The sequence below is a fragment of the Alnus glutinosa genome, chromosome 4 (genome assembly GCF_958979055.1).
Source record: "Alnus glutinosa chromosome 4, dhAlnGlut1.1, whole genome shotgun sequence".
Taxonomy (NCBI): Eukaryota; Viridiplantae; Streptophyta; class Magnoliopsida; order Fagales; family Betulaceae; genus Alnus; species Alnus glutinosa.
In genome coordinates, this window is record NC_084889.1 from 1,502,024 (window position 1) to 1,514,829 (window position 12,806).

The 12,806-nt window shown below is 34.6% G+C and overlaps 1 protein-coding gene across 1 annotated transcript; it reads right to left on the reverse strand.

Moving 5' to 3' along the window:
• Nucleotides 1-7,976: 7,976 nt before the first annotated feature.
• LOC133867254 (protein NRT1/ PTR FAMILY 3.1-like) lies at nt 7,977-11,039 on the reverse strand. The gene is made up of 4 exons (XM_062303973.1): nt 10,870-11,039; nt 10,543-10,760; nt 9,572-10,131; nt 7,977-8,917 (listed from the first exon to the last, which is right to left on the reverse strand). Exons 1-4 carry the CDS (start codon nt 10,982-10,984, stop codon nt 8,032-8,034), a joined length of 1,779 nt encoding a protein of 592 aa, XP_062159957.1. The 5' UTR covers nt 10,985-11,039; the 3' UTR covers nt 7,977-8,031.
• Nucleotides 11,040-12,806: the final 1,767 nt, after the last annotated feature.

The window sequence follows — 12,806 nt, forward strand, 5'->3', positions numbered from 1 at the left end:
GATGGGCAAAATAGTGAGATGAAATTAAGATTGATAAAATATGAGAGTGGCATGGAGTTTTAAAAAAAGAAAAGGAAAAAGGAAATACAGTTACAGTAAAGTAGAAAGTAATTACAAATAAAAGTCCAATTTAATTAGATAGATGTTAAATTGCAATATGGAAATGGCCTACTATTTCTTTCCTAAATCACTCTCCTGGGAAAGCACTATGCAAAAGAGAAGGAAAAGTCCATGGATTACGAAGTTTTCGTGCAAAAGAAACAACGTACAGTTATAAAGATTCTAACTTATAACATCATGTATCATTCTAGCTAGCTAGTTTCTAATTAAGTACTAAGTTACAGATTAGCATACCTCCCTATCCTATTTAATATCATTTCTCACCGCTAAAAAAAAACACGCTAGCCACATATACATTATATTTGACAAAGACTGTTATAATTAATTGAAGTTCTATAGAATGAGTCATAAGTTGTATTGCTTCACGGTAATTATATTATTTTATAATTATCAGAGCAATCACATCACACTTTCTCAGCAACCAAACAGGCGATTATAATCCAAGAAAAAAAAAAAGGGTAGAGGAAATTGGATCTGGGATTTGATTGATATATGATTGATTCTTTTTGGTGTTCAGATGGATCATGGACGGGCTTTGAGGATAGTACTGCATATGTTATTGATTTATTTGTTGTAGGTTATAGAGAGAAATAGAAAGAGATTCATATGCTTATTATTGTGTAGTACTTAATTTATTTTTCTTGTTCTGGGTTTGTTGTTAATGATATACGATATATACACATTTTATGCCATGTGTTGTGTGAGGGTACGTTCGTTGTATCTGGTTTTGTTTTTGTTCTTTGATGGTAGATTGTTTATTGTCATATAAAACATTTTTATTTATTTGTGTTAATTGAAAAATAAATCCCAATATGATCTTATATTCCGAATTAACATTGAAATATCATTTGCATCAATGAGTTTCTCTTATACGCGTGCGTGCCACGCTCTGATTTTTTGTGGACGGCAGTTGAGAACACGATGACCATTGGTGGACTTGGAAGACGCCGGCAAACCCACCGGTGAGGCGCATGTTGTGCAATAATAGACAGAGAAACGTAGATCTAGATTCAAAGATTTTGACCTTACAACCTATCCAAAAATCGCACAAAACACAGTGGACAGAGATGGGAACAACCAGTGATCTCTGTGTTGAGGAGATTGAAAGCAATAAAATCGTATGCAACGTCGGAAATAGATCCAATCATAGGAGGCGGAAGTTACAGGAAAGGAAGGGGAGGGAAAGCACAGGTGCTTGGTGTTTTCAGAGAAGAGAGGAGAAAAAGTGGGGGTGCATTAAAAAAGTGGCTCACCAGAATAAAGAAAAGTAATTTTTTAACTATTTTGGCTAGTAAAATTTGGTGAGGCTACTAGCTGTTCTTTCCATTCCACTAGACTAATATGACAGTATTGTCCTTAATTTTTTTTTTAGAAAGGCCGATCTTATAGCTTATAAATATTGTCACATCATCCCATTAGGATGAGAGTGAAATGGAAGTTGATCGAGTACGTAGCATTACTCAATTAAATAACCTACTTGTTAATTAGGTCCACATGCATATGATCATCATGTATATATAGCACGGGAATGAAAAGAACAGCAAATTTGGCTCTTTTGTTATTTTTGTATATACTAATGTAGGAAACAAAAAAGTTCTTCATATATAGATCCGATTTTAATTCAGTTGACGCAATTCTCCACCCCCAAATGAAATGTGAAACAAAATTAGTATTAGATGTTGAAGTTCGGTTCATTTTATTTTATTTTGAGCAGGAATTGAGTGGAGTTCGAACTTATCATCGAACTAAATAATTTGTTTAAGTTTGGCTCATTTATTTTTTAAACGAATTCGAACTTGTTCACGAGCTGATCTATTCATTTATTATATAAAGTAAATATTATGACCGTAAATCCATATTCATTATTCATTTGTAAATTCATACTAATTATTAGTTAATTAATTATTGTTAAGATTTTATCATTTGAGTTAACTAAGTAAATTACCTTGAATCTTAAATAATACAATTTCGAGTTTATATGTATATATGTTCTATAGTATGTATATTATATATTCATTAGGCACACACACGCATATATTTATACATACACACATCTATACTAAGATTCACAATAACAATAATTCAAATTATATTTATTATCTTATGAGGATAATTCTACTTTAGTTAAGATGTCCTAATTACGAAATTAAAACAGTATTATAAAAATAATAAAAATGAAGTTATATGAGTTTATACGAGTATAGTTCGTTTAATAATTGAGCATTATTTTGTGTTCACAATTGGCTCATTTATTAAACGAACCGAATTCAAGTCGAGTTTATATGAGTGTGTTGTTGAACGGACTTGCTTATTTACAGCCCTAGATATATAGTTAGGGGCAGAACTAAAATTTTAGATGTAGGGAACAAAAAATAAAAAAAGTTCAAGGGGTAAAAATTTATTTGATTTAAAAAGAATTATAAAGATATTTTTTTAAAAAAAAATTAGGAAACATTTTAGAGCTTGGGGACTCTTAATAGTTCCGCCCATGTATAAAGTATTACTCAAAAGGACAAGGATAAGTACTGGGGAGGACAATGATGCCAAAGAGAAAAGGATCGGTTTCAGAACATGCATATATAGTACTCTTATTGATCAGGCAAATCGGATAACAGGATATAATGCACTAGGCAATTCTGGATAAGGTTACAACTATATACACATGTTGCTAATTTGTTTGGGACTGAAATTAAAGGTCAGATTGATTTCAAAGATAACTGTTCATTAGCACGATGAGCTTAGTGCTGAAACCATGTCCACCAATTTAGTTAAAGAGCTACTTTCATGATTTATTTTGTGAAAGCTATATCATATATCACAAGTTAGGACAAACATGGATCTCTCTCTCCCTCTCTTCTCTTCTCTTCTCTTTTTTTTTTTTTTATTTATTAATTTTTTAACAAAAATTCCAATATCACATAAATCAATACTCTGAAAAAACAATTAATCCCACAAAGAGGATTTAGGGACGGTGTTGTTCCCTAGTTACAATAGATAAAATACTCAAAGGAAAATCTTCTAACCAAATCTGTTCGACTTCATTACGGGTTGCCTCCTTTGCTAAAATGTGCGCTGCCATATTACATTCTCTAGGTGTAAAAGAGAATTTCGCCAATCTGAAGCTTTGCAACTCATTATGAATATTTTCAATGAATTAACCGATTTTAGATAAAAAAGAAAAAGGTGGAGCCGAATTAATTTCTTTTACTATTGTATTGACATCCCCTTCAAAAAAAACATCAAACAAGCCAACTTCTTTGCAAAATTGCACCCCATATAACGAACCCATTGCCTCCGCCAAACTGGAATCTGCCACCATCCCCATCGTAATACATTTTGCTCCCAAAATCAAACCATAGCAGTCTCTGACCACTATGCCCAAACCAATCACTACAAAAAACTTGGATTTTAGCCACGTGGCTACAGTACCCGGTACTGTAGCCACATGGCGATCTTTTGCAACGTGGTAGCTTACCCACGTCTCGATTTCGCCACCTGGGTAATCCACCATGTAGCGAAATGCTTTGCGTAGGTAATTAGCTACATGAATTTTTACCAAGTCGCCAATTAGCCACGTGGCTAAAATTTTCATTTTTTTTTTTTCCAATTTTTTCAGGAATTGATTTTTTTTTTCAAAATTTTTTTTTATTTATTTTTAGGTTTGAAATTTTAGCCATGTGGTCTATTGACCACGTTGCCAATTGGCCATGTGGCACATAAACCACATGGCTAATTTATTAAAATTATTTTAACCTTTTTTTTTTTATATATATATTTGAAATTTTAGCCATATGGTTTAGCCCACGTCACCAATTGGCCACGTGGCACATAAACCACATGGCTAATTTATTAAAATTATTTTAACTTATTCTTTTTTTTTTTTTTTTTATTGAAATTTGAAATTTTAGCCACATGGTTTATTGCCCACATTACCAATTGGCCATGTGACATAAACCACATGGCTAATTTATTAAAATTATTTTAACTTTTTTTTTAATATTTTATATTTAAAATTTTAGCCATGTGGTTTATTGCCCACGTCACCAATTGGCCATATGACACATAAACCACATGACTAATTTATTAAAATTATTATAAGATTTAAAATTTTAGACACGTGATTTATTGGCCACGTGGCACATCAACCAGATGGCTAATTACCATTAATTGCTGAAACTTCCTTCCAACCCATTTCTAATTTCCCTCATCTTTAATTATCTCTCTTTCTTACTTTTTCTAATTTCCCCCCTTTTTTATTTCATTTCCCTTGTCCCCTTTTTTTAACTTTTCTTTTCATTTTCACTTGGATTTTTTTCTTTCTTCTTTCCCTTTTTCCCACGCAGCCTTTCCTTCTTCTCTTTTTTTTTTTTTTTTTTTTTTTTTCACACAGAGAGGGAGATGGAAGAGGGAGACCGAGAGAGCTGGAGAGAGAGAACTGGAGCAATTCTGAAATAGAGTCGTGGTCGACGGTGGCGCTGGAGTTCGAAGGGTCACAGCCCGACGCTGGTGAAGCCAATGGGGTGTTTTCCGGCCTTTTTTGGGTATTTTTTTTCCTACTATTTCTTTGAGTTATCTGATCTGAAAGTTAGAGATTTTTTTTTTTTTTTTTTTTTTTTTTTTTTTTTTTTTTGTGTGTAGTTTCATTTCGCTTCGTCGTGATTTTTTGGTGTTTTGTTGGTGATGAGGTCGACGGAGGATTTTTGGTGATTTTTGGGGGATTTTTTGGATTGGATTTAGTGGGGGGAAGGAAGGGGAAGATTTCGCCGGCCTTGAAGATGTTTCTGGCGAGGGAAAAAAAAAAGTTTCCGGTGAGGGCCAGAAAGAAAATACCAGCGAAAATATATATATATGATTTTAGTGACGTGGTTAGTTCCAAGTGGCTAAAAGTACTTAATTTTATTTATTTTTTCTTTTAAAAAAATATAATAAAATGCATTGGCACATGGCTAAAATCAACGTTGCTAAGTTATCACATGTATAAAAATTCACGTTGCTAAGTGACATTTAGCAACAACCGGATTAACCACGTGGAACCCACATGGCTAACTGCACGTGGCTAGCAGTTAGCGACGTGGATGACCCTCATCCACGTGGCTAACTGCATGTGGTTAAAATCCATGTTTTTTTGTAGTGAAACCATCCTTTTGTGACTTAACAGGCGCATCCCAATTGCATTTAAAAGTACCTTCTGGAGGATGGGTCCACCTACTTCGTCGATCACAACAAGAGGTTTGACCTTTTTCAGTTCTAGACTCAGTTGACATGCATTTTCTATATTCATCTTGGGCATTAATAACTTCAAGGGTGTTTGGGTGTAGAAATGTACATTCAAATATCAACGAGTTTCGCTGTAGTCATATGCATCTATAAATCACTGCTATCAAAGCAAGTTGCTCCTTAGTGAACCAGTTCATAATATATTCAAATAAAGCTTTAAAATTAGGTGCACTACAAGAGCATTTATGAAAACAGGAAGCTTGCCCCCCCCCAAACATCACTGGCTGCTTGACACTCCCACAACACATGCAAAATAGTCTCATCTTCAAATTCACAACAAGAGCACTTCATGTTATTCACCACCCTTTTATGGAAAAGGTTGGTTTTGGTGGGTAAAATATTATTGCAAGCTTTCCAACAAAAAAACCTTCACTGTATTGGGCACCTCCATGGACCAATTGCTTTCCAGATCCCCCCCCGCCCCCCACCCCACTTGAACATTAGCTATCTTTTCTATCTTGTATTTCTTTGCACAAATGATAAGTACTTCTAACAGTAAACTCACCATTTTTTTGTGCCCATCCAAACCATCGTATCCTTCAGAAAGCCCGGACTTAAAGGGATTTGGCAAATAGCCATTGCTTCATTCTCCTCAAAAACCTCCTTAATAAGACATGATTTCCACACTTTCATCTCTACATCAATTAACTCATCCACTGTAGCATTTTACAGAAATGATTTTTAAGGTAGATTGAACTGAATAAGAGATCGGAATAGGCAACCATCGATCAACCCAAACCCGAATTGAATTCCCATCTCCTACCCTCCATAATAATCCTTGAAATAATAAATCCCTTGAGCCAAATAAACTTCTCAAAGCATAGGATGGTTTAGATCCCAACTTGGCCTCTAAAAAACCTTCATTGGGAAAATACTTTGCTTTTAGGATCTTTCTTACCATGGAAGAAGGGTCCTGTAGCAATCTCCACCCTTATTTAGCAAGTAATGCCTTGTTAAAAGACACCAAATCCCTAAACCCAAGACCTCCCAATTTTTTTTCCAACTCATCCAATATATTTTGAATTATTAGACATATAAGACCACCAAAAATTCTACATCAGCTTATTAATCTCCTTGCACAAGGAGATTGGTAATTGGAACACCCCATACTGTAAGTTGGTATTGCTTGAACCACAACCTTCAAAAGAACATCTTTTGCAGCTTGGGAGATGAATTTAATTTTTTAATTGTTAAGCCGTTTAGTCACCCTTTCAACAATATCCTAGAAAGCCAAATGTTTAGACTTTCCAATAAATTTGGGAAGGCCCAAATAGGATTCTATCCTAGCAGATTCCACCAAGCCAGATTGCTGCAAAATCTCCTGCTTGCGCTCCAAAGGAGTATTTCTATTGAAAAAATAGAAGTCTTGCTCAAATTAATTAAGTTTTTTCCTTGATCCTGCTTCATAAATCCTAAAGATCTCCCTCTCTTCTTGAATGTACGCGTGAGAACGTAAAAAAATATTGTCACACATTGAAAAAATGTCCTAAATATGGATGGTTAATATAGTAGTACTATAGTTGGGTCCAAACTCTTAAGTTTAAACTTTTTGATTAATTGAATGATATCTCAACATATTATTCTATTGTTTCACTAAAAACTCTTTTAAGTGTCAATCTCGACCCTCTTTCTTTATGCTGATCAAGTAAGTGAATTCAACTAATAATCTTTTTCAAATCCATGTAAAGTAATTGCCTTATTTCTTGTTTTGCCCACCCGTAAGAAAAAAAAAAATTGCTCCTGGTTTTGAACCACACCCCTAGTACACAAGTAGCTAAAATTGTCATTTGCATAGCTGTCAAAAGACTAAGAAGGATTCATGTCAAGTGGTAATCAAATGCATGCGGACCTAATTACCAAGTAGGTTATATAAAACAATAAAGGAAATTATCTTCAGGTATGTAATCAAAATTTTGTATTAATTTGTTTTTAAATTTACTGTTAAGTACTAATAAAATTGTCTATGTATTTATTTTTATATTTAGATTTCTTTTTTAAATTAATTGTTGACGAATATGTATATTTATTTTTACATATTTTAATTGTATAAAATATATAATTGTACTTAGCTAACATTAAAGAGATCGAATCATAATTCTAATGAACCCTATCAAATTATAAGCGAGTTCATGTCGAGGTAGATTTCGCGAATTGCTAGTAGATTCCTGCTTAAGAAAAAAAAATTGAATAACATTCTAATGATAAAGACCAAATTAGCAAACTTGTCGAGGACAACTAAAAAAATTAATGTTAGGCATGAAAAAAATAAATTACAAATTACATTTATTTGTTTAAAACAAAATAATAATTAAATTTTGATGAATTATTAATTATTTCGTTATTTATATTTTTAATCAATTATTGTTTCTATCTTTTAACCAATTTCGGCTTCAACAAACTGAGGATCAAAACTAAAAGAAAGAAAGAAAGAAAGAAAAGAAAGTGATATAATTAATCCTAGCAAATCCTCTGTATCATGACTGCACCGTCTCATTTTATGATCCAATTAACCTATCTTAGAAACGATATATTCATGTTGGATATTCGTAAATATTCATGCATGCTCAAAGTAGTCAATATATTTTCACTTGTAGCCTCCAATCAGTTTCTCTAATATTATATATATTAATACAGCTAAACCCCGTTCTCGAGCTCTAATCCCTTCCCTTTCCAGTCATGATCACCTTCGTCTGTTTGTATGTGAAGGGACTTGAAAGTAAAGAATTTCGCACAAAGAAAGTAGTACACAAAATTTGGGACTTGCAAGCATGTGATCAACCAGTAAAAGTACTCCAATTTCCCCTTGTTTAAGTTATGGTCTGGAAGCCAGTTTTTTCCATTCGGTCCAGCGCTAAATTTGGTCACTAGAGAAACCAAAAGTGTGCTGGCATAGTAACCAGCCGAATTTGCTGTCCAAAACAGTGCGGTGGCTGTGCTCCTCATGCTCTCCGGCGCCTGGTCATAGAAAAACTCAAGGTGGCCGATGGCCATGAAAGCCTCTGAAATCCCATGTAGGCTGTACTGTGGCACAAGCCAAAAAACAGAGATTGGGAGAGTACTAGTGGATGTAGCCAAACCTACACGTTTGCGCTTCACTTCAATGAAGCCGGCCACCAGAGTGGCAAATATTGAAATGAAAAAGCCTATTCCCATGCGGTGCAAGAAGGTGATCCCTTGGTTGAGCCCTGTGAACTTGCTTGCAAAAGGAACGAAGACGCGGTCGTAGAAGACAATCGTGGTGAGCATAGATGTCACGGTGAAGAGATTCATTGAGGCGGCAGGGATTTGGAATGACTTTGTGAGTTGCCTGTCCATGGTATTGGCTTGTTGGAGAGAGAAGGTTTGTTGTTGGGCAAAGGCTGTGAAAAAGATGATTCCAGCAGCCCATATGGGCAACATTCTGATAATAGATTTCAACTCTTCAACTCTATGAACGGTGTTCAGCCTCCAGAAATTTGGTTTTTGGGAAGATTTAAGGTCGACGTCTTTGACTGTCACAATGGCTGCCTTGTCCAAGAACCTGCAGTACGTACTTTAACATAAATCATCTAAGAAGAATGGAAATCATGTCCTATATCTCTAATATCTTGATCAATAAGATTCAACTAGTCAGTTCGGAGATAAGACAATTTGAACTCGTGGTTAATTTGCCGCAAACCGTATTCCTTGCTTTGCCTTTATCGATCGGCAAATCCACTAGATTTTCTTTTCATCTGACTTCCATAATTTCGACCCTCATTTTTTATGAGTGCTAGGATTGTTTAGAGGCTTCTATATATGTTGATTTGCACATGCTATGAAGTGTTAAATTATCACTTAATTCAAAAACTTAATCTGACAAGAATATATAAATTTGATTGTTTAATTAATATTTTAATACTCACCCTTCCGTATGGGTGTAAAGTCTTTCTAAACAAGTGAGACTTAATTAATACGTAAAATATTTAACTGAAAATAAGAGGTGAATAATGAAGATAGTATTCGGATTCAAAACTTTTGACTATAATACCGGGAATAATAAATGGTAAAGTTTATCTGTATATATACAGTATATATATATATATATATATATATATATATATATATATATATATATATATATATATATATATATATATATATGTGCAGTAATAAAGAGAGAGATCTAGAGAGAGAGAGATGGATAGCGGCTTACTCAAACTGTTTAGTATGATGTAGCATCCCGTCTGCAGAAAAAGGGGCATCAATCTCCTGATTCTGATATAACATTTTAGGGTCAGAAACCATGGGGACCTTTCTCTTCCTAAATGCAGCCACAATGACTTGTAAGAATCGAGTAAATGGGCTCCCTGCCGGATCCAAAAATCGGTAAAGCGGGTAGCCAAGAACAAAAATGGGTATTGACAAAAGCATGGCAACTGTAGGAATTCCAAGCCCCCAACCCCATCCAACATTATCCTGAATATATACTAGCACTGTTGAGGCCAGAAGCATGGATGCCCCCATCACAAAATAGTACCAATTGAAAAACACGCATGTATTGGTCTTGTGCTTAGAATCCACACCAACAAATTGGTTAGCCCCAAAGGCCGCAACACAAGGTCGGATCCCGCCGGATCCGATGGCGGCCAGTAGAAGAGAAAAGTAAAGGATTGCCATTTGTTTGGAATTGGCTTCTTGGCATACTTCGTTACCTGCACATGGAGGTGGCCTTAGCTGTGGCAGTGCCGCTGATATTGTCAAGCATACCATTGCCTGATCACATGAGCATAGGTACCTAATTATTTCACTATTTAAAAAAGATATATATATATATATATATATATAATTTGCCAAAACAAGGCCACTATGTTCAATTTTTGTTGAAAATGTTGATGAGTTTGAATTAAAGTTAATGTATAAATGATAATTGTCTGTGATGCTGACTATATAGATGAGAGGGTTGCACATGAAACAGAAACCAGTGGTACTGGAAGTTCAACAACTCTTTCTTTCATAAAGTTTTCTTGCCAACCATATATATGGAGGAAAGATCATTCATTCTTTCATAAGGAAAGCGTTAAGCATGAAAAGAGATAACTGAAAATCTTATGTATATCAAGCTTCAAAGAGAGAGAGAGAGAGAGAGAGAGAGAGAGAGAGAGAGAGAGAGGTTATATATCTTACTATTTGGTACGTAATGGAAGCGACAGTGACGGTCCAAAAGGGCCCGGCATATGAATCAGCGACGAAGGCTCCAAGCAATGGCGTCAAGCTTGCAGTCCCTTTGAAGTTGGTGACAGTGTTGGCTGCTTTAGTAAGAGGCATATGAAGCTGTAGCGTTAAGTAGTTAACCATATTGTTACCGAAGCCATCCACTGCCAACTTCTCGCAAAACTCATTTGCTACACCAAAAAGGAAGGAAAAAGAAAAAGATCATAATTAACCAAAAGGCAAAAGCAGATTGCAAAGGAGAAAAGAAGATTGTAACTCTAACATTGCACAGAAGCTTACCGAAGATGAAGGGCATCGTGATAATTCCGCCCTTCTTGCACTTGAAATGGTCGCTTAGCTCATCCTTTTTTTCAGTCTCTGAATTCCCTTCTTTCACCTCCTTATTTTCTTCCATCTCTGCAACCTCAAGGCTAAATGGCAGCACTCCTTCTCCACGTGCTCCTTTTAAGTTTTCTAAGATGTAAAAGATGCTCTTACCAAAACCTCATTTCGTGTCTATATATATATGTGTGTGTGTGTGTGTGTGAGAGAGAGAGAGAGAGAGAGAGAGAGAGAGAGAGAGAGAGAGAGAGAGAGAGAGAGAGAGGTTATTTTCACTTTTTTATTTGGTCCACTAGTAGTTATACTTGGGGGTGGGCATCACCTATGACATGGTGGTGATTTCCAATCTGGAGGCGGTGAAAATAGTTGGAGTTGGGCCGGGGTCAGAGGCGACGACGAAGAGGTCTTCGCCAAACAAAGACAATGATGATCTCTTCATTTTTTTTGAAGATGAAGTGATCGCTAGCATTGTTGTCCTCGTCTATCAAAGACAAGGGTGTGGTTTAGTAAATGGCTATGTTATAAAATTTTTGTTTAAATAATAATAAGAAGTTATTGATATGATATAAAATTTAAAAAAGTTTGAAATTGTTTTATAGAAAAATGAACAAGTTTTGTTTTGTAATGAGTTTTTTTATTTGAATAATAATAAAAAAAATGATTAATTTGATATAAAAAGTGCAAAAAAATTAAAATGTTTTGAATTTTACTTTTTTTTTTTTTAGAGAAGTAATAAAAAATAAAGAAGGAAATGAGAGTGTTGCCAAACACACTCTTTAGAGATCGTCTAAATTTGTCTTTTGTCAAAGAGGAAGATTCAGAAGAGCACAAAGAGAAAGAGAGAATATGGCTCAAAGCGGTATAACCGCGCAGGTGGTTTCGAATAAATCTAACATTGCCCTCACCAAATCCAACACTGCCTCCATCAACCTGTAAAAGCCAACCTGCACGAGTCAAATACAAGTCGACGGTAGGTCAGCGATCGAAAAATTAACGGTTTGCACAAACCTGGTTGTATTGTGTTAAAGTAACACTTTTTTTTTAAAAAAAATATATATATATATATATATATATAAACGAGTGAAAATGAAAATTACAAATTTGAAAGGGGCTTGTTATTTGCACTTCAAGTGCACAACAGGGACACAACACTCCTTCACATGGGGGTGGATCCCAGTGTGTAGGGCCCACCCTCATGTGAGGGGGTGTTGTACCCCTGTTGTGCACCTGAAGTGCAAATAACATTTTCCAATTTGAAGTGGAAAAGAAAAGAGAAGAGAAGAGAATGAAATGATATGGCTTGGATCTTGAGTGGTATACTTGTTGCAAAATATGATTTTAGGGATAGATGCGTCTTATCACAATTGAAAATTCGTAAATTCACAAGAAGTTGATTGAATCCACAAGTAAACGAACTTTGACATATAAAAAAAATTAAGTGCATTCTCATAATTTCTCTAAATTTAACTCTCAAAATCTACTTTAAGGGTTTTAGCTAATCATTTTTTAAACCATCAAACAACAAACTCTTTAAATATTTCGCACTTTAAATAAATACTATTTTTTAATCGGTCATAATAACAATGCCACATGGAGTACTAACTTTTCTTTATTAGAAAAAGGGGAAACATTGGCACAGTTTGCAAAAAGTATTATTAAAAAAATTATGACATTGTCTTTTTAGCTCTTTAAATCTAAAGATAAAATCTGACAAATGTTAAATTTAACATTTGCTAAAGAATCTGATATTTAGGCGTTTTGTGGTTTTTGTTAAAAATGTATAGAAAAACTAAATATGAATAGTCCATTATAAGTACTCTAGGAGAAGTCTCAAAGAGATTTTTATTGAAATATGAATTTGGTAGGCCAGATAGACGCTCGGCCATCCAAGTTGA

Coding starts and splice junctions, on each gene's coding strand:
- LOC133867254 (XM_062303973.1), bottom strand. CDS start 10,984: ATGGAAGAAAATAAGGAGGTGAAAGAAGGGAATTCAGAGACTGAAAAA. Junction 10,761..10,869: donor CACGATGCCCTTCATCTTCG/GTAAGCTTCTGT, acceptor TTTTTGGTGTAG/CAAATGAGTTTTGCGAGAAG. Junction 8,918..9,571: donor CATCATACTAAACAGTTTGA/GTAAGCCGCTAT, acceptor TACGTACTGCAG/GTTCTTGGACAAGGCAGCCA.